At 43.2% G+C, this 22,541-nt stretch overlaps 1 protein-coding gene across 1 annotated transcript in view; it reads left to right on the plus strand.

The window, feature by feature from the left end:
* Window positions 1-22,541, plus strand: part of LOC306748218 (SH3 and multiple ankyrin repeat domains protein 2-like) — a gene marked incomplete at its 3' end in the record, with an annotated part of 110,041 nt that overhangs the window by 25,928 nt on the left and 61,572 nt on the right. The window contains exon 9 of the mRNA XM_079231358.1: window positions 6,304-6,370. Within this exon, the coding sequence (XP_079087484.1) occupies window positions 6,304-6,370 (67 nt within the window). The remainder of the gene's footprint in view (window positions 1-6,303; window positions 6,371-22,541) is intronic.

Consider the following 22,541-nt stretch of genomic DNA (forward strand, 5'->3'; position numbering starts at 1 on the left):
CCAGCGTTCTGGATCATGTAGGATCAGCAGCCGAGGTAGGAGGAGATGAGGAGATGAAGGAAGATGAGGAGATGAAGGGAAGAAGATGAGGAGATGAAGGGAAGGAGAAAGATGAGCAGATGAAGAAAGATGAGGAGATGAAGGGAGGAAGAAAGATGAGGAGATGAAGGGAAGAAGAAAGATGAGGAGATGAAGGAAAGAAGATGAGGAGATGAAGGGAAGAAGAAAGATGAGCAGATGGAGAAAGATGAGGAGATGAAGGGAGGAAGAAAGATGAGGAGATGAAGGAGGTGGAGTGAGAGGAGTGAGAGGTTCAGGGTGAGGAGTGAGAGGTGAAGAGTGAGAGGTTCAGGGTGAGGAGTGAGAGGTTCAGGGTGAGGAGTGAGAGGTTCAGGGTGAGGAGTGAGAGGTTCAGGGTGAGAGGTTCATGGTGAGGAGTGAGAGGTGAAGAGTGAGAGGTTCAGGGTGAGGAGTGAGAGGTTGTTGTAGTTGTTTTGTGTCTCTTTGTGGTTGTTTTGGTATTTTTTGTAGTTGTTTGCATCTCTTTGAAGTTATGTTTCATCTCTTCATCGTTGTTTGGGTCTCTTTGTAGTCCTTTTGTGTCTTCTGTAGTCTCTTTGTAGTGTGTGGTCATTCTGAGTCACTTCCTGGTTGGCAGGTGTTTCTTTGAGTGACAGGTTGGAGGTAAATGCTCATTGCGTAATCCCTCCATGTTGGTGGGAGCGACGTTTGCATCTGAAGTCGGTCATTCCATTCCTCATTAAGAGGTTACTAACGAGGAATCCCTTTTCATACACGCGTGTCTCTTGTATTTGTTTGTGTCTCTTGTATTGTTAATATTATGTATTTCCCAGCGTGGGCGCTCTGCACGCTTCTTAACGTGGACCGGGAGGACTGCTTGTAAAGCGACGTCACATGAACGGCGTCAGAGAGCAGACGTGAACACAAAGCCATCTCCACGGCCGCGTGTGCGCTTAATTAGGACACCGTGTGGGTGTGTGGCCATCCCATAATATCAACATCATAAGATCACCATTGTTGCAGTACAACAAAAGGAAAAGAATTTGAGCATAGGCGAAAACTCCCATGATCCTCTCTGAGTGCCCCATTCTCTCGATGGAGGGCTTTTTTTGCAAAGAGATAAAAAATAATTTTCTTTATCTAACCAGAAATTGGTCACGTCCTCTCTACTTCCTCCAACTCCTCTTTGTCTCTTTTCTCTCCTCAAACAGCATTTTGCTTCCGTCCAATCTCACCTCTGAGCTCCTCTAAGCTTTTCATCCTCTGCCTAATTTCATTTCTTAATATCTCTTCTGCACTTTCTCCTTTGCCATTCTTCTAATCTATTCCTCCCTCCACCCTTCCCTTCATATCCTGCCCTCTCTGCCCCCCCACACATTCTCTTGTTCCTCCCATCCTTTGGCATTATTTCCCCCTCTGCTTCCCCGTCTGCCTTGTTATTACTATTCAGAGTCACGTGCAGCGAGTTACAGCCGCCGGTGATGCGTCAAAGTATCCAAATCTCAGTGTCACATTATTCCCGATGCCCGTGTAATCCGGTACAGTTTTGCTGAAGTGCAAGCAGACGTTTTTGTCAGGCAATTCACTTTTTTTCCAGTGTATAAATAGTCCTATGAACACTAAGCGTCAGGTTTAACCCGTTTCAGCTTAAACCCCCAGTGAACAGCTGAGTTTTGGTGCCATAGCAACGGTTGGCTCTCTCCCATCTCTCCACCTCCCAGTGCCTCAGTGGGAATTATGAGCTGCAGCAGCACCTGAAACCAGCATAACATGAGTCAGTCAATGGGAATACAACAACATGCAACGATGCAGATGTTATGTCACTATTGTGTTTTATGGGATTAGTTCCATGTACATGAACCAAAAGGCCGAAGTCATGAAAGCTGCTTGTCAGTATCTTTATATTAACAGTGGATACAAAGGCTGAAGGGTCACTCGTAATTTGGGCGTCTTTCAGCTCATTGTTTTGTTTTTACGGCCAGCAGCTTCCCCTTCGTGGTTCACTGCTTCATGAACCTTATTTATTAATGCTACTCGACTGCCACCACGCTCTTTTCCTAAAGCCGCCCAGGTGGATGTGTTGCCTCAACACAACTTCCTGTAAAGACACAACTTCCTGTAAAGGCACAACGCCTATAAAGGCACAACTTCCTATAAAGGCACAACTTCCTGAAAAGGCACAACTTCCTGAAAAGACACAACTTCCTGTAAAGGCACAACTTCCTGAAAAGACACAACTTCCTGTAAAGGCACAACTTCCTGAAAAGACACAACTTCCTGTAAAGGCACAACGCCTATAAAGACACAACTTCCTGAAAAGACACAACTTCCTATAAAGACACAACTTCCTATAAAGACACAACTTCCTGTAAAGGCACAACGACTATAAAGACACAACTTCCTGAAAAGACACAACTTCCTGTAAAGACACAACTTCCTATAAAGGCACAACTTCCTGAAAAGACACAACTTCCTGTAAAGGTATAACTTCCTGTAAAAGCACAACTTCCTGTAAAGGTATAACTTCCTGTAAAAGCACAACTTCCTATAAAGGTATAACTTCCTGTAAAAGCACAACTTCCTATAAAGTTATAACTTCCTGTAAAGGCACAACTTCCTGTAAAGGTATAACTTCCTGTAAAGATGAAACTTCCTGTAAAGACACAACTTCCTTTAAAGGCACAACGCCTGTAACGAACGTTTATTGACTCGTCCAAAACTCTGTGTCTTTGTTTTTTTAAGCTTTAAGCGACATTCTCTGGGATAAACAGCCACCTCCAGTGATTGTGATTCATTTTCCTCTTCTGGAAACATTAAAGTAATCTATTGTAGTACCACTTAACTTATTGTGGCTCTGATTGATGCACCAAACTGACTCGGAGGACGTAATGAGACAGTATGTGTGTCCTCAGAACTGGAGTTTTAACCACCGGGTCTTTTGTTCTTCCTCAATTTTTTTATTGATTGTTCAGTCTCATGCATCGCTTCTGTGTCATGCACAAACAAACCATTCGTCTCCAAGACAACCAGGGGAGAACAGGGGAAGAATGGATGTGGGGGCGGTGCTGGCGGCGGCGGTGCCAGTAGCGGTGGTGATGGTGGGCGGTGGAATGATGATGAGAGTTAAATCGGGACTGTGTTTCTCGTTGCTGATTGGTTACCTGCTTTCATGTCGTATTACCTCATCGATTCTGATGAATTTCAACTTCCTGAATTTAAAAGGAAAAGTGCAACAGCTTCACAAGGTGATGATATAGCAGGCTGTATGTCAGGGGGTCTGAGTTCCTTCGTGAGGTTGAAAATGTCAAAAGACGAGAAAGAATAGAAGGATTTGGATGAAAAAGGTTACAGCCATAGATTGTATGTAAGAAATAGTCTGGGTTTTTATTCATCGGCATCTTGGTTTTACAACCGAACATTTGTTGGTGACCAAAATGTTACAATTAACTTGAAATTAAGTTAAAAGTTTTGATTTAAGTTAAAGTTTTAAGACAAAAACATGGACAACTCCCAGACCAGAGGAGTAGTAGCTTGGTGGCAGCTTTAACACATGAAGAAGAATAGACTTCTATACAACCAGAGGAGTCACCCCCTGGTGGTCAGGAGAGAGAATGCAGCTTTAACACATGAAGCATAGACTTCTATACAACCAGAGGAGTCACCCCCTGGTGGTTAGGAGAGAGAATGCAGCTTTAACACATGAAGCATAGACTTCTACACAACCATAGATCCGCCATGAACAGCCTTTAGTGTGTTATTAATGCTGTGTGAATATAATACGCCGTCCAATACACAAATGGTAAACAAGATATTCGGAGAGCTGGCTCTTCATCGTGTTGAAAAGGCAAACCCCTTCACGGCTCGCTCCAAACATCTTACAGATACAATTAGTTCTGCATCAGTCGCTCCATCCGTCTCTCGTGTCACTTCCTCCATCACATCCACCAATCCGGCGCCGGGTCTCCTGCGTCCTGTCACAGATCTGTCCCACGTGGCGGCGCTGCACTATGGGAGATCCTGTGAGGGAGTGGGAGATCCTCCTCCTCCTCTTCCTCCTCTTCCTCCTCCTCCCTCACAGGAAGCGTCACATCTGCTCCCGTGAAGAAGAGCATGATTACGCCTAACAACTCGCATGTTCAGCCCCCGAAGAAAAGCCGGAATATTCTATTGCATATTAATGCAGCGCGTTGAAATATTCAAGAGCAGTTGCTGGTGGGAACCATCGGTGTTTGAGGCTCTCAGGGGCTTTCTTTTTCTTTTTCTTTCTCAGAAGTGTTTTTATTTATATGAAGAAAAGGTCGACTGCAGAGGGAGGGAGCAGAGTTTTACTACTCGAGCCAACGGCGCTTTAATAATGCACCTTTTCTATCTCTTCCTCCTGATGTGTGTTCTCCAGGATTTAGAGCAGGCTTACATAACGCTGCTGGGTTTCCCTTGAGGTGTGTGTGCACGCACATGTGTGTGTATATGTGTGTGTGTGTGTGTGTGTGTGTGTGTGTGTGTGTGTGTGTGTGTGTGTGTGTGTGTGTGTGTATATGTGTGTGTGTGTGTGTGTGTGTGTGTGTGTGTGTGTGTGTGTGTGTGTGTGTGTGTGAGAGTATTTTTACACCTGAGGAGCACTGAACGCCCTGAAACACCCGACAACATGTCAACAGGCAGCGCCATGTGGGTCAGCGGCCGAGCAGAGACCTCTACCGCCCCCTGGTGGACACTCTGAGAACACACTGCTGTGTGTGTGTGTGTGTGTGTGTGTGTGTGTGTGTGTGTGTGTGTGTGTGTGTGTGTGTGCGTGTCAGAAGTAAAATTGTATTTAATGTGTTCAGAAGATGAAGAGTTCATGGATGTTTGTAGCAAACCAAAGTTATGTAACGTCGGAGAGCAACTAAATAATCAGATTTGATACCAGAGAAATATATTTGTATTCATAAATACCAGGAAACATAATGTGTATTGCTTTTAAACAAAAAGTTATTGGGAGTTTGTTCATTTAGATTTATTTAAGAATAAAGTTAAACATTAGTTTGAGAAGAATAACTTACAGTAAGTACTTTCCAGTGCTTTCACTCACATTTCATGTTCTTCTTTAAAACCTTTCTAGCCCCGCCCATTATCGGACAAGAAGAGAGAAGAATAAGTCAAGTGACGTTTCCTAAAGGATCTCCTAAACCACAACGTTGATTAACTTCATTAAAATGATTGAAATACAGTAAAGCATTGTGGGAAGAGTTATTGACGAACAGAACAAATTAAACTTACCGTTAAGTTTATGTAATTACATAAACCCCGTAGCCTCGCCGTCACTTCCGGGCGGCGGCCGTAACGTTTCACTAGAGCGTAGTACACTTTACAGTCGGATTTCAATAAGAGACACTTCTTCGTAACCCTACGAGCTGTAGGAGTCTAATAAATATATTATAATAATAATAATCTATTTTTTTTCCTACTCTCTCTTCAACATTTTCGACTGCGCCGGCTTCCGTGGTCGTGGAGGTTTCTTCGAACGCGTCACACGTCTTAAGCAGAAATGTCTGCACAGTTAGATACCCAGCATGCACCACACCGACCATGATTAGGCATAAAGGTTATCACTTTTACATGTTTTAACTGAACGACGGAGTTTTTTGACTGAAACTCCTTCATAACTCCCCAATGTTTTGTTTTATTGTGATTCTTCTTGCAAACTCTGATTCTTGAGGTCATAATCTTTACTAAGATAATAAACTCTGTAGGTTGTTGTTTAGGCTTGAAGCATCTGGAACAACTCGGGGAGGCTCGAGAATCTTGATCAAATTATGCCCAGATCATGCATAAAAATTAGTCAAATAAAAACCTAAATGTGTATTTTACAAGTTTTTTTTACACTTGTTATGGAAGCAAAATAGCAACATTTCTATCAGTTATGTGTTAAAGAAATTGGATTTTGTTTGTTTTTAATCTAGTGAATCATGTAGGATCACCGTGTGTGTGTGTGTGTGTGTGTGTGTGTGTGTGTGTGTGTGTGTGTGTGTGTGTGTGTGTGTGTGTGTGGATTACTTCCAGATGATTAAAGCTGTGTGTTATCCAGTTCAAAGAAGAGCGTTCTCACATCATTGTGATTCAGAAGCCTTTCTTCTTGTTTGAGTACTTTCTCAAATCTGGGAAATTGACGCCATTTTACGGAAACAATTTCACATAAAGAGAGAACGTTGCTCCACTGATGATGGGTTTATATTATGTCATTGTCATGTTTTACTTTAAGAACTTGGAAAGATGAAATACAATGACTTTCATTTCTCTCTCCAGGTCGCCATTATCGCTGGAAACTTTGAGCTCGCTGAGCTCATCAAGAACCACAAAGAGACGGATATAGGTAAGCAAGAGCAGCTCGTCTTCCTGCGCATCCAACCACCACCCATCCAAAATCCATTAGCTATCCATCCATCATCCATCCATCCATCATTCATCCATCTATTTATCCATCATCCATCCATCCATCATCCATCAGCTATCCATCCACCATCCATCCATCTACCATCCATCTATCCATCTATCCATCTATACATCCATCCATCCAACAATCCACTCATCCTTCCACCCGTCCATCCACTCATCCACTCATCCATCCGTCCAGCCGTCCATCCACTCATCGATCCATCCATCCATCCATCCATCCACTCATCCATCCATCCACTCATCCATTCACTCATCCATCCATCCATCCACTCATCCATCCATCCATCCGTCCATCCTGCACACATCCCTGAATCTCCCTTAGGGTACATTTCAAATCCCGGTGGTTTGATCCTTCTAAATGACCTCTCGCTATAATCTCCTCTGCTGGCTTACGAGTGCGTTGCCAAGAGGATGAACGTTTATGTTGACAGGACGATCCTGGACCGACAGAATGATCAATGCTTCTGGTGTTAGGGGAGCTTTCTGGCCTCCAGAGGTGTCGACTGATCTGTGTCGCTCTGTGCAGGATTAAGTCGGCATTAACGGTTCTTCTACTAATTGTGGATGTTTCTTACACAACGTAGTGCTCGTGTTGTGCGTGTCGTGGAGCTTTAAGAGAAAAACAAACATTGACCGCTTTTATAAATGATGTTTGTGTGTCAGACCAGTTTCAAAGTTTGGGCTTTCGACAGCTTGTCGGGACTTGAACTATTTTGTTTCGCTGCTCTTTGGAGGTTTAAAACTCTCGTCGACACGACGCTGAACCAAATGCAGCTTTTAAAGAGGTTTCAAGTGTCTGCGTTCCAAAGAGGCAACGAATGACCCTCAGCCACTTGTTCCAGTGTTCGTTCTGTTAAAGACTGCATTCAAATGCATCATATATATAATGCATGAGAGCTATTTCACTCTGCATCTATCTGTGTGTGAGAGGAACGAGAGGGAGGTGAGAAGAGAACGATTTCTCACGAACATACAGAAATGAAAAAAAAATTGAACAAAGTCCATGTTTTTTTCTTCTCCGTCTTGCTATTCATCACCTTTCGTTGCTTAGTTTCCTCACGTAATAAGTTGTTATTATTAAGTTGTGGAGAGGCAACAGAGGGAAGCTCTAATCTTACACCTGACGGAGTTGCACTTAAAGCGAGCGACCTGAAATCACTTACAGCTCCAATATACACACAATAAAAAACAGTACACACAGTACACACAATACACACAATACACACACAACACGCTCCCGGCTGCTGGGTCCACGTCTCCAGTTGTGTTGAGTGGGAATAGGAAATGAACACGGAGCCATTAGTGTAGTTTGTGGCTCGGGGGGATTACGAGGCCTCGGAGAAAATGAGAAAACATGAACAAACAAATAAATATTTAAAGGAGGACGATGATGAAGAAGATGAGGTCGGTAGGAGGAGGAGGAGGGAAATGAATGAAGAGAGAAATCTAATCTAATCTGAAGATTTAATCCTGTGATTGCTGCCCTCTTTCTCTCTCTCTCGGCGACGACCTGGCGAAGGGCAAAACAAATGTTTTTATGTGATTCACATCTGCTGCACACCCCACCATACCTCCCTCCGTCCTCCCGTCACACCACCTACAACCCAGGAAACAAGTGATCGGAGGTGCTCAGGTGTTCAGCAGGTGCTCAGGTTGTCGCTCGCTCGTGTTTCGGACATCTTTGTCCCGTTTCTGTGAAACCCGTTGCGGTTGATTTTGGGGATGGGACGTCTTTACTTCTGGATTCATGTTTGGCCGTCATGGGTTCAGCCTGCTGCAAAGGTGGGTGTCCCTCCCCTTTCCTCCCCCTTCCTCCCCCTACCTCCTCCACCCTTCAGACTCCCATGGGCCCTCCTCGCTGGAGACAGCTTGTGTCACGCCGAGCCTGTGTGTGATGTGGTCTAAACACCATAAGCCCCGTGGCTTTCACAGTTTCTCTCTCTCTCTCTCCCTCCGTCCGGATGATGTAACAGTTCAGGAACACAGATCTTCCTTTTTATTGCGTCATTGTTTGAACAATTCACTACATCGTCAGGGCTCCAGACCTCCTTCAAATCTCCAAATAACCAACTATCTACTGTTTATAAATGTAAATGTGATCAATTAAAAGAGGCACTTTTCGCTTCTGTAGTTATCGTAACTCAAACACGGTCTTGTCCTCAACCTGCCAAAGTAGTTTGGTTTCCTGGAAAGTAACAGTTTGTTTTAAAAAAGAAACTGACGAGTTGCAGGAAGAAAAAAACGCACAAGAAATGAGGAGTAAGAAATTATGAGAACCGTTTTGTGAGGAGATGTTCGGAGGATGAGCCGCTTGTGAATGAATGCACCCGAGGGCCGGCGTCGTACTCTCAGTCAGGAGGCTCACCGAGAGCAGTGGTCTGCCAACGAAGCCTCAGACGGCGGTGAAGGGGTCCTCGGTATCGATCACAAAGGGTCCTCGGTATCGATCACAAAGGGTCCTCGGTATCGATCACAAAGGGTACTCGGTATCGATCACAAAGGGTCCTCGGTATCAATCACAAAGGGTCCTCGGTATCAATCACAAAGGGTCCTCGGTATCGATCACAAAGGGTCCTCGGCAATGTTCCCTCTAATTTCTTTCAGCACTGAGCAAATTTCATTTTTTCTGAGCGCACATTTCAGCACTGTGAGCCATTCGCAACCTGCGTTAGCCATAGGGGATTCAAAGAGATGACAGCAAATGCATCAATATGTATACAAGGTTGATATTTATTCAATATCCTTTATAATGGCTGGACTTTGGGAACATTTTAATGATGGCGTTTTACCTGTCAGTTTAGTTGAACTTGAAGGATCTTTGTTGAACTTCAATAAGGGGAGGTTATGACTGGTTCACTGGTTATGACTGATAATGATATATATATATATATATATATATATATATATATATATATATATATATATATATATAAAAATAAAAGTATCAAAGGTGTTTAGTCATTTCTCAGCAGGTACAACATTAAAGTGGAACTGCATTGAAAGAAAAATGCTAATGCAGTGCTTAACAATAATTATAGGCCTATTAAATTGACATGGTGTCATTTTTCCTAAAGGTAGCCCATATAAACAATTTAATAACTTCATATTCTTCATATTTAAATATGTCTGAAAGTTTCATCCTACCTGTGTCAGTTTGGACTATTTCAACTAGCCACTCATGTTAAACGTTAGGCAGACCTTTTTCTGGGGCGCCTGCTCTGCCTTTCTTTTCGCCATGGTAGCCTATAGCTGCTGGAGCAGGGCCCGCCAAGAGGAGCCTAAACAGCGCCGGCCCGAGCTCATGTGGCGCTCTGGGCGAGCTTCACTCCTGGCGCCCGGAGGAGGACTGCGGGGGTGGGGGGTGCTAACGGAGGCAGAGCGCTAGCAGAGGTACAGAGAGCGCATGTCAAGAAACGGGACGCTGATTGGCCAAGAAGACTCGACACGTCACATCAAAGATCTTATTATTGTGAAGATGGCTCACTCCTATCTCACAAACACTGGCGCAAAAAAGATTTTTAACCCCTGAAAAAAAATTGTTTGTGCGGTCTGAAAAATGTGCGCGGTCTGAAAAATCTATTGCGCGGCCACTTCGACTGGCCTGCGCGGCCGTGCACGTGCGCAGCTTAGAGGGAACACTGGTCCTCGGTATCGATCACAAAGGGTCCTCGGTATCGGAATCAGACACAAAGGGTCCTCGGTATCGAACACAAAGGGTCCTCGGTATCGGTATCAAACACAAAGGGTCCTCGGTATCGAACACATAGGGTCCTCGGTATCGGAGACAAAGGGTCCTCGGTATCGGTATCGGACACAAAGGGTCCTCGGTATCGGACACAAAGGGTCCTCGGTATTGGACACAAAGGGTCCTCGGTATCGATATTGGACACAAAGGGTCCTCGGTATCGAACACAAAGGGTCCTCGGTATTGGACACAAAGGGTCCTCGGTATCGGTATCGGACACAAAGGGTCCTCGGTATCGGTATCGGACACAAAGGGTCATCGGTATCGGTATCGGACACAAAGGGTCCTCGGTATCGGTATTGGACACAAAGGGTCCTCGGTATCGGTATTGGACACAAAGGGTCCTCGGTATCGGTATCGGACACAAAGGGTCCTCGGTATCGGTATTGGACACAAAGGGTCCTCGGTATCGGTATCGGACACAAAGGGTCCTCGGTATCGGTATTGGACACAAAGGGTCCTCGGTATCGTACACAAAGGGTCCTCGGTATCGGTATCGGACACAAAGGGTCCTCGGTATCGGACACAAAGGGTCCTCGGTATCGGTATTGGACACAAAGGGTCCTCGGTATCGGACACAAAGGGTCCTCGGAATCGGTATTGGACACAAAGGGTCCTCGGTATCGGACACAAAGGGTCCTCGGTATCGGTATCGGACACAAAGGGTCCTCGGTATCGGACACAAAGGGTCCTCGGTATCGGTATCGGACACAAAGGGTCCTCGGTATCGGTATCGGACACAAAGGGTCCTCGGTATCGGTATTGGACACAAAGGGTCCTCGGTATCGGTATCGGACACAAAGGGTCCTCGGTATCGGTATTGGACACAAAGGGTCCTCGGTATCGTACACAAAGGGTCCTCGGTATCGGACACAAAGGGTCCTCGGTATCGGTATCGGACACAAAGGGTCCTCGGTATCGGACACAAAGGGTCCTCGGTATCGGTATTGGACACAAAGGGTCCTCGGTATCGGACACAAAGGGTCCTCGGTATCGGTATTGGACACAAAGGGTCCTCGGTATCGGACACAAAGGGTCCTCGGTATCGGTATCGGACACAAAGGGTCCTCGGTATCGGACACAAAGGGTCCTCGGTATCGGTATTGGACACAAAGGGTCCTCGGTATCGGACACAAAGGGTCCTCGGTATCGGTATTGGACACAAAGGGTCCTCGGTATCGGACACAAAGGGTCCTCGGTATCGGTATCGGACACAAAGGGTCCTCGGTATCGAACACAAAGGGTCCTCGGTCCTCGGTATTGGACACAAAGGGTCCTCAGTATCGGACACAAAGGGTCCTCGGTCCTCGGTATTGGACACAAAGGGTCCTCGGTATCGGACACAAAGGGTCCTCGGTATCGGACACAAAGCCGCAGCTATTTTCCTACTTGGGCCGAAAGATGGGTGAACACAGCAAAACAGTCGTAGATTCACAGAAAATATAACTTCAATCATTTTAAATAATCTTTATTTATTAAGCAAGAATATCAATATCTGGTCGTTCCATTTCCTTAAAAGTGACAATTTTCAAATTTGACTGATCAATGCTTAAAATAATTAGCATAGAATATATTTAAGACTTCTGTTGCATCGTCTATCATATAGCATATGATTCCTTAAGTTTGTGTCCTCAGAATAATTGATGCAAACATCAGTCCTCATGCGTATTGTTCAACAGAAACAATCTCACATTGATCTCAAGTATTGACGATTAAGACGCATAACATTTTCTACCAATGCATGAAAACATCAAAGGATAAGAAGTCTTTTGTGTAGAGAACGTGTGCCGGCCGGATTGTTGACGTTCTGTGTTCCATCAGCAGAAGGTGAGAGCTGGGATCTGAATATCAGATCACATGACAGGAAGCAGCAACCAGCGTTATTATTATCTTCATGCTGACACTTAGAAGCTCTTAATCAATCACTTATTTCATCTGCCGGTTCCACACACACACACACACACACACACACACACACACACACACACACACACACACACACACACACACAAAGGCGGGACGGAGCTGTGCAGCGTGATTGAGGAGGAAGAAATATTCTCAACATGACGTGTGGTCTTCATGTGGTTCGCGTGTGTGTGAGAGACTGTGTTATAGTGTGTGAGAGTGTGTGTGTGAGTGTGTGGCCTGCTGTGTGAAATAGCTGCGCATGGAAAGGTGTTGTCATGTGGTCCAAAGAAGAGGCCGCTCTACCGCGAGCATCAGGTCACCGCACGGAGTTCAACTATCACAGGAATGGTTATTATTGTTCGTAGTAGTAGATTTCAGGTATTGGATAACATATTAGACAATATTTACTTTGCAACCATATTCTGGCAAGCATCCCTCAAAATAGTTCATAGTCATGATAAGTACATTTCCACCTGGAAAATAATTTAAAAATGACAGCATATGCTTGATGAATACAAAATATAATATTTTCCAGGATACTAAATCCAAAAGAGGATAAGGGCGGGGCTACAAGGTGATTGACAGGTCGACACCAGAGACGTCATGCCTCCTCAGTCCAGATGTGGTCACTTCCTGTTCACTGGTTGCAAAAGAAAAACAAGATGGCGACGACCAAATCTCAGATTTCCGGGGTGCAAAGACCTTTTTTTATCTGTTCTAGTTTCTTCATCTTCTCCATCAGAGTCTTCTCTCTGTGGTAAAGCCGTCTGGATCAATTCTGTTGTTTAATATGTTAATATGTTAATAAATGCCTTCAACGGTATCAGTCGGCATCTGATAACAATATGAATTAATTAACAGTTAAATATGTGAAGAGCTTCGCAGTACCACGCAATGTCTTCTGGAAGAAACGTGTTCCGAGACGTTCCTCCTGTAATTTCTCACACATATTGTGCTGACAAGTATTTATCATATCCGCCTGGCTCTGTGTGATGTTTGCCCAATAAAACATTACAGCATGGACTCCGTAAAAAAACATATCCACAAATAAACAGAGCAGCCGACGTTGAACAATCGGAAAAAACATCCACGCAGCCAACGCCGTTCTGTTTAGCGTCCTCGTCGTTTCCATTAATTCATAACACATTTCCATCTGGACATAAAGAGACAATAAACAATAAAACTGAGCTGAACAGCAGGAAACGACTAATGTTCCACAATGTGCTCCTGAGAGGTTATTTAGTTTCTTTACAATGTCTGACTGTCACTCCAGAAGCAGACAAAACACACACACACACACACACACACACACACACACACACAGTGGAATGAATGAATGCATGGTGAGGATGTCTGCAGAAGATATGTGTTGTGTTTCTTTCAATGCAGCAGTTAGCCTGTAAGAATGATTGACAGATGGGCGTATTTATTACACCACCCGCTGCCACAGTGTGATAATCCCACAGGGAGTATGTGTCGTTCATACATACTTACACACACACACACACACACACACACACACACACACACACACACACACACACACACACACACACACACGCCTTAACCACTGCCACACTCATCTATTCAGAGTTCGCTGCAGGATTCACAGTTTAGAGGACGCTCCACATTTCTCCTCTCAGAGCTCTGAACCTGAACACCAGCCGCTTCCTGCGAGAGCCCCGGAACATGAATTTTAAAAATGCATCATGAAACCCTTAGAGCAGGCTGGCAGTCAGCAGGTCTCTGCTGCATGGGGAATACAAACCGACATCTAGCTGTCAGCTGGCTCAAGAAACAGAATGTTAATGCATCGCAGGTTCATTTCATACACACACAAGGCAGTGGGCAAAAACATGGAGGGCCACAGACTGTCTGTCAGGCGTAATCATCGTGACGTCACCCGTTCAGCATTTGGGCCGTCGCCATCTTGGTTTTTGGCCGTCACCATCGTCTTTCTTTGCGGCCAGAAGTGACGCTAAAGGGTGGAGCTGAATACAGCAGCTGAATAAGACATTGTTAAGGGAATGAAATGTTACAATTAACTTTCATAAAGTGAAAACACACAAGAAGGTTAAAAACACCTTGTAGCTCCGCCCCTAAAGCGTCCCCTGCTTTATGGTCTGTTTGACTCTAAATGACCATAATTTACTAAATGAACATCATGCTGTATTGAAGAAGACTTGAAACTAGAGATTGAGACATAAACTCATGTTTACAATGTTTACTGAGGGAATACATCAAGAGAAGTAGAGTCATTTATATAGACTTCTATACAACCAGAGGAGTCGCCCCCTGGTGGTCAGGAGAGAGAATGCACCTTTAACACATGAAGCATAGACTTCTATACAACCAGAGGAGTCGCCCCATGGTGGTCAGGAGAGAGAATGCAGCTTTAACACATGAAGCATAGACTTCTATACAACCAGAGGAGTCGCCCCCTGGTGGTCAGGAGAGAGAATGCAGCTTCAAGGCACTTCAGCCTTTGCAAACCATATTGTAATTATAGAAGTGAAATTATCTACAACGTCGTTGATCGAGACATATAATAATAATAATAATAATAATCATAATCATAATCATAATAATAATAATAATAATAATAATGAAACAATAGTTTCACATTTTTTTTAGGTTTATCTTTCATTTCTGGCTGCAAGCAGTTACTTCCTGAAATCATGTCGTCACTGTGAGGTTGCCAGGCAACAGGTCACATCTTTGTTTTACTAAAGATTTATATCATGAGCAGAAATAGCAAATTATTAATAAAGAATATCCTGTGTTTTAGTGTAATAGAGCAGGGAGCATCTTAGTTCATTTAGAACATGTTAGTTGAAAATGAATCAATTAATTGATGAACTCAATGCTCAACTTTATTTGCTTCTCAAAAGTGACAGGTATATGTTTCTCCTTATTTTATTCCATTTTAAATAAAATATCTTTGGATTATTAGACAGTTGGACTGATTTTTTTAAAGGCACTTTGATCTCCGGGAAATTATCATGGGATATTTTTTTCTCAAAATTCTAATGTTAATTTGATTTATCAGAAAATAATCAACAGATTAAACAATAATGAAAACAATTGTTAGTTTGTTGTATTTATTTCAGGAATGTACAGACTTTATTTAAAAATGTAAATACCTCATTAAAGAGTGAGGTTATATAAATAAATGAAGGCTACTTGTTAATGTATTCTTCCTGGAACGAGGTTTCTATGTAATGTGGGTTACATACACACCCTCTGAAATCAATGCTATATCTGGCTGATTGTTCCAGCCGTGTATCCAGGAAGGAGGACAAATTGATTCTCTCTCAATTTCAACATCCTGCCAGAGAGGAAGGAGAACTTTCTTCAGGCTGATTTATTTATTCAGTAGTTTTTCACATTTTAAGTTAGCTATGACAACCATGAAAGGTACATTATTCTGAGAACATGAGGAGGACACGACCAAACAGCCCTGAGCAGAGCAATGCTGTTGCGTTACGTTGTTGCGTTACGTTGTTGCGTTACGTTGTTGCGTTACGTTGTTGCGTTACATTGTTGCGTTACGTTGTTGCCTTACGTTGTTGCGTTACGTTGTTGCGTTACGTTGTTGCCTTACATTGTTGCCTTACATTGTTGCCTTACGCTGTCACGTTGTTGCATTACGCTGTTGCGTTACGTTGTTGCCTTACGTTGTTGCTGTTGCGTTACGTTGTTACGTTGTTGCCTTACATTGTTGCCTTACGCTGTCACGTTGTTGCGCTACGCTGTTGCGTTACGTTGTTGCCTTACGTTGTTATGTTGTTGCATTACATTTTTGCCTTACATTGTTGCCTTACACTGTTACGTTGTTGCGTTACGTTGTTGCGTTACGTTGTTGCGTTACGTTGTTGCGTTATGTTGTTGCGTTATGTTGTTGTGTTACGTTGTTGCGTTACATTGTTGTGTTACGTTGTTGCGTTACATTGTTGCATTATATTGCTACGTTGTTGGGTTACGCTGTTGCGTTGCACTGTTGCGTTACATTGTTGCGTTACATTGTTGCGTTGCCTTGTTGTCTTACATTGTTGCCTTACGTTGTTGCCTGACGTTGTTGCCTTACATTGTTGCGTTGTTGCCTCACCTTGTTGCCTCATGTTGTTGCGTTACATTGTTGCATTACATTGTTGCATTACATTGTTGCGTTACGCTGTTGCCTCACATTGTTGCCTCACGTTGTTGTGTTACATTGTTGCCTCATGTTGTTGCCTTACATTGTTGCATCGTTATTATAATTACAGATTGTGTCACACACAAATAGCATGTGTGCATCCGCTGCATTAGAAACTACTCATGTTTAGACAATACTTCTCAGACTTGACGATGTAAAGTAGAGATCAGCACTAACTTCCTTTCGGTTGCCAAAGCTGCAAACATGGTTGTCATTTTTAATCACCTTATCTTTTGATTAATTCATATGTCATGCAGTTAGCTTAAGAATGGAAATGGGACATAAAAGACTAAACTGGGAAGCCCTCACATACACGTCCCTCCATAGTTCATAATTCGACTAGTTGTTAATGGCGTTGCCCAGTATGGAGCCCTGCCCTCCTCCCTGCATTATTGCATTCTTTATGACAGCATATGCTGAGCGTGTAGCCATCTGGTCGCAGCTCGTGGACGGCGGTAAAGAAAAGAGACGTCATAACCAGCGCGGCGCCGGACGACAGAGCGTGAAGTCAAACGGAGTGGAAGCGGGCGGCGCATGTATTACATCACACGGCTGGCAGGTGTGCACGCTGATGTGTGAGCGCAGCTTCAATGATGAGCGGAGACGTCACCCGCTGAGTTGCTTAGCAACAACAAGGATATGTTCGCTCAAAATGTGGTTTCTCTCTGTTTGCTGCAAGCGAGCTAGAATGAAGCAAAGTTCACATCATTAAGGAGGGGCACTACGGCGGGAGACAAATATTCAACCAACATATGTGGAATAACTTGAATATGCAAATACGGCATTATGTTAAAATTTGGGCTAATTAGCAAGATATATGCTAAATTCCCTCTGGAAAAAAAACTTTGACATTAATATGTCAACAAAATGAAAAAATAATTTTGAATCTGGTTTCATCCAATGTTCAGAATGTTCCCCGTTATTGCACTTTGTTTATTGTTACATGTGTATTGTTAAATATTAAATGTGTTCCACCTCCCGCCAGGACAAATCCCTTGTATGTGAAAACATACGTGGCAATAAATGGTTCTAATTCTGATTCTGATGTTCAGATTCATGTAAATACTGTCAACAGCCATACAAATGAAATAAAAAATCCATTCTCTTTACGTTTTAGTATAAATCAGGCTCTCCGTTATGAATGTTTGACTATATTATTATGCTATATTATTATCATTAGTTTGCTATGAGTTCGTCCCTTATTAAAAAACAAAGCTCAGTTGATCATTGTCTTCATCGTGTCATTTTCAATGTTTCTTTAATAATATGAATCCTCATAAATGACTCTGATGCTATGTTTGGAACATTGGTGTAAAGTATTACGCTCCAATATGATCTAAACTTATGCAAAAAGGTGAAGACAAAACTGAGAAGCGTCCCAGACTTCCCAGGAATCACTGAATTGAAAGTACTTGCATGTTGTATTATAGTTCTCAGTTTTGCATTGACATGTGACATAGCAGCAGTCCATCAGGGGGAAGCACACACTGTATTGGAAAAGGTGCTAAGAGCTCATGAAGGTAGCAGCGCTAAAGGAGCATTGCAGAGGGAGAAGGAACAGATCATAAGACAATATGAGAAAAGTAGTCTTTGTTAACAGTAAAGCATAAACGAGTTCTAGATAAAACCCAAACACAAGTCTGAACCTGAAAGGAGCATCTGATATCTCCTGTGAGGAGTGTTCATGCCCCTTAGAGAGAAACATTCTCATCATTCTGGAGGTAAATGTAGCCGTGCTGTTCTTCTTCTTCTGTTTCTAAACACTGATGTTTAGAAAATGTGTTCTTTGGCTTTGTTCTGTTCTTTATACAGTTTAGTCTTTTAAGTCCTTTTAACTTCCCGGTCAGTTTGAAGACTATTATAACTAAGATGTTGAAATAATGAATAGACTTTCTGGATTCCTCTCTGATATGAACTTTCTGTCTTTTTGAGCTTTACAAAAACAGTTTTCATGAAGTTTTCCACCCGTGAAAGTGTTTTTAATCTTGGTGTTAAGTGTTTAGATACATAATGTTTTACACTAGAAACTCAGATATCATGAAAAAAAGAAGATCTGCTGCCTCTGAACAAGAATAAAGAACCAACACGTCATCATGGACTCGTGTTCCAGACATGCATGTCAAGTATTTAGGATCGTTTTGTCAAGTTATGTTAGCGACGCGCTTCATGTCACCTAGTTTATGTTCCTTGTTTTTTAAATAATATACTTATAATGAGGCTCATCGTGACGTTTTCTTTCCTGAACCTAAGGCATTAGTTGTGTTGTCTTCACAACAACGTGGACTTAAATGACACACAAAAAGCCTAAAATGCTTAATTATCCAACATATCTGAATACAATATTTCAGATGATACAATATTTTTTTATATGTTAAACTTACGTCTTTACAGGAAACTACTTAGTTATGTTTAAACAACTAAACTACTAGTTAGGTTTAAACAACTAAACTAGTAGTTAGGTTTAACAACTAAACTACTAGTTAGGTTTAAACAACTAAACTACTAGTTAGGTTGAGACAACTAAAATACTAGTTAGGTTCAAACAATTAAACTACTAGTTAGGTTTAAACAACTAAACTACTAGTTAGGTTTAACAACTAAACTACTCAGTTAGGTGTAAACTACTAGTTAGGTTGAAATAACTAAACTACTAGTTAGTTTAGAGAGAGGAGCCTAGAGGAACAAACACATTACATTTCTTTGTCACAACTCTTTCATCTTGAGTCTTCAGGGTTCCTTCAATTCAATTCAGTTTATTTTATATAGCCCAACATCACAAATACAAGTTTGCCTCGGAGGGCTTTACAATCTGTACACATGACATCCCTGTCCCGGGACCTCACATCGGATCAGGAAAAACTCCCCCAATAAAGATAGTAAAAACCCTTTCACAGGGAAAAAGGGGGAAGAAACCTGAGGGAGAGCAACAGAGGAGGATCCCTCTCCTGGATGGACAGAAGCAATAGATGTCATGTGGCCAGAATGAATAACGTAACAGAGTTACAGCACATTACATGAATGTGACAGAAATGATTCATATAATGAGTAGTATGCATGGTCCATGATCCAGATAGCCACGACCCATTAAGCAGAAGGAGGTAGAGAGGAGGGGCATCCCAGGGGCAGTGGGAGGAGAAAGCAGGGCCATGGCAGCTGGCAGGCCTGGTTCCAGGCCGGTTCCATCAGCAGGGCCATGGCAGTAGGCAGAACCGGCTCCAGGCCAGTTGCATCAGCAGGGCCATGGTTGCATCAGCAGGGCCAGGTTCCAGGCAGCCACAAATCCATGGAAAAAGAAAGTAGAGTTAGTAATATGCATTGAAGAGACAATCATTTATCCAGAAGGAGAGAAAGAAGAGGTGAAAAGGGGAGGAGGAGCGAAAGAGGAAGAGAAAGAGAGGAGGAGCTCAGTGTATCCTAAGATGCTCCCTGCAGTCTAGGCCTATAGCAGCATATCTAGGGGCTGGACCAGGGCAGACCTGAGCCAGCCCTAACTATAAGCCTGAAACAGCCCTAACTATAAGCCTGAAACAGCCCTAACTATAAGCCTGAAACAGCCCTAACTATAAGCGCCATCAAAGAGGAAAGTCTTAAGTCTACTCTTAAATGAGGTGACTGTCTGCCCCCCGAACTGAAAGTGGAAGCTGATTCCACAGAAGAGGAGCCCGATAACTGAAAGCTCTCGCCCCCAACCTACTTTGTAACACTCTGGGAACCACAAGTAACCCTGCATTCAGGAAGCCAGTGGAGAGCAGCGCAGCTTCTCTCCCATGTGAGCGAGAGGCGGTGTGTAAGGGGGCGTGGCCACGGCAGTCATGTGTGTGTGTGAGTATGTGTGTGAGTGTGTGTGAGTGTGTGAGCGGAGGCTTACCAGGCAGGAGGCGGTGGCTCTCGGAGGTGTGAGCGGCATCATGTGCTGCGCGCGGCAGCTCCTCTCCGCGGAGTCGCTGTCCGTGGTGCTGAACGGGGAAAGTCGCGCTCTGGAACAATTAAAGTCTCGTGACGGAGAGTCGGAGTAGAAGGAGGCGAACATGAAGTCGATCATCAATGCCTTAAAAAAGGAAGGTAAGCATCCGGCGTCCTCTGCGGGTTTATACTTTTCTACGGGCCGCTGCGGAGCGTTCACGGACAGCTGTGAAAAGTCCACTCGCACGCGTTGTGGTGTGTGTGTGTGTGTGTGTGTGTGTCTTTGGTTTGTGTTGTGTTGTGTGTGTTGTTAGTGTACCATCGCTCTGAGGATGAAGCTGCGGGTCCGCGCGCGTTCAGGCTGCGAGAATAAGAGTTGTGTTTATTCTTTTCTTTCTTTTTATTGTTCGCTGGAAAAGAGAAAAAGGAAAAGGGAGGCAGCGCTGCACTAGTTTGTAGGTCAGAGAGAGAGAGAGAGAGAGAGAGAGAGAGAGAGAGAGAGAGAGAGAGAGAGAGAGAGAGAGAGAGAGAGAGAGAGACATGACGACTGTACTTGCCGTTCCCCCAAAAAACACCATCTGCCTGCGCGTGAAAACCTTCGATTCATCTGCTGCTGTTTTCTCAATGAGGAGGGCTCTGGCTCTGGCTCTGGGTCTGGCTCTGGCTCTGGCTCTGGCTCTGGCTCTGGGTCTGGGTCTGGATCCGGATCCTGCAGGAAGGAATATGCCTGTTAATGTTCTCATAAAGAACCTCTTATTGACATTAATGAGGTTCATTGGATTAATAGAGCTGCTGTGGTGGATTGCATTGATGCATTAAAGTGGCAGCTCAGTGTGTGTGTGTGTGTGTGTGTGTGTGTGTGTGTGTGTGTGTGTGTGTGTGTGTGTGTGTGTGTGTGTGTGTGTGTGTGTGTGTGTGTGTGTGTTTGTGAGAGAGAGAGAGAGAGAGAGAGAGAGAGAGAGAGAGAGAGAGAGAGAAATTGAAGCCTCCGGTGGCAGAATGTATTCGTAATATTTTTAGTTTTCTGAATTCTATTCTTGGAAGAAGAAGAAGAAGAAAAACTGCAACAAAGATGTCAAATCATTCACTTGAAACAATGTTTGGACATATGTAGCGGTTTATGCTTCAGCTTCTTGTTTCTGAGCGCTCACATCTGAACGTGACTTGTTTTTCATGAAAGCTCATCCTCCCTCGTTCACTGTTCCCCTCCATGGAAAACACTGTAAACTCTATAAATATGATATGATAAACACTTTAAATACTCGGTACATTGAGGAACATATGAATCATCCCTGCTCTGCGTCACTGACAGTGGAGTCTCACATAACTGTCATTTTACCCATCTGTCATCTCACAAGCGCATGCAGAGCATTGTGGGAAGTCAAACATGTCAAACATGTCAAATATGTAATATGAAAATGTAATATGAAAAGGTAAGGAATCGGTTCCCTGCTGGTTGGAGTTGACGTTGGTTTCAAACCAGGAATCTGATGTTTCTTTAAATCTCCTTTAAACATTTTAAACTGAACTGTTGAACGTCTTCTTATAGTTATAGATATGACCTGTGAGCTCCTGGTTCATGATTATGAGCTCTTTCAAAAGGATTCATGTTCAAAACCAAACTTAAACGTTGTTTATTTATCGACTCTGTTGGTAAAGTTTTAGAAACCAATTAATTTAGATACTAAGCAATCTTAAGATATACTTTTAAAAAATGTATTAAAACATTACCAAACTTTCAAAGATTCAAGTATTTTTTCTTTCTGAGTAGTTCTTGTTTATTTTTATAATTGCAACAAATATTAAAATGTACAAACATTACAAACACGTCCTCAACATAATGAGGAACAAGGATGTATTTGAATAAATAAACGGGAAAATTTCGAACAATAGGACTCATAAAACATATCAATTCTTCTTTAAAGAGTTCCTCAGACATGTTGACAGTTCCATGACTTTTCTTCGTGTTTAGACGTTTGAGATTCTTGAAACATTCTTTAAATCAACATATTAGATCCAGTAAAAGTTGGGTCGCTTTTGTTATTCTACATGTTTCCCAGCACATGGAGAGAATATGTTGAAGCGTGTCTGACGTGAACAGCTGGAGTCTCACGTGAGAGAAGATGTGCTCCTCTTCCTCGGCTGCAGGAGACCTGACCCTGATGAAGTTCTCTCCTGGCAGACCTTGACCTCCATTCAACTTCTCATCCAAATTTAGAGTTTTCTTTCTTTTTTGTTCCATTTCTTTCCCTTCCTCTCTGTGTGGATTGCAGCATGAACTCTAAAGCAGGTTCAGGCGCCTGGAAGGCTGTTCTTCAGCCAAAGCTCATTTATCTT

This window comes from Taurulus bubalis (assembly GCF_910589615.1).
Source record: "Taurulus bubalis genome assembly, chromosome: 15".
Lineage (NCBI taxonomy): Eukaryota > Metazoa > Chordata > Actinopteri > Perciformes > Cottidae > Taurulus > Taurulus bubalis.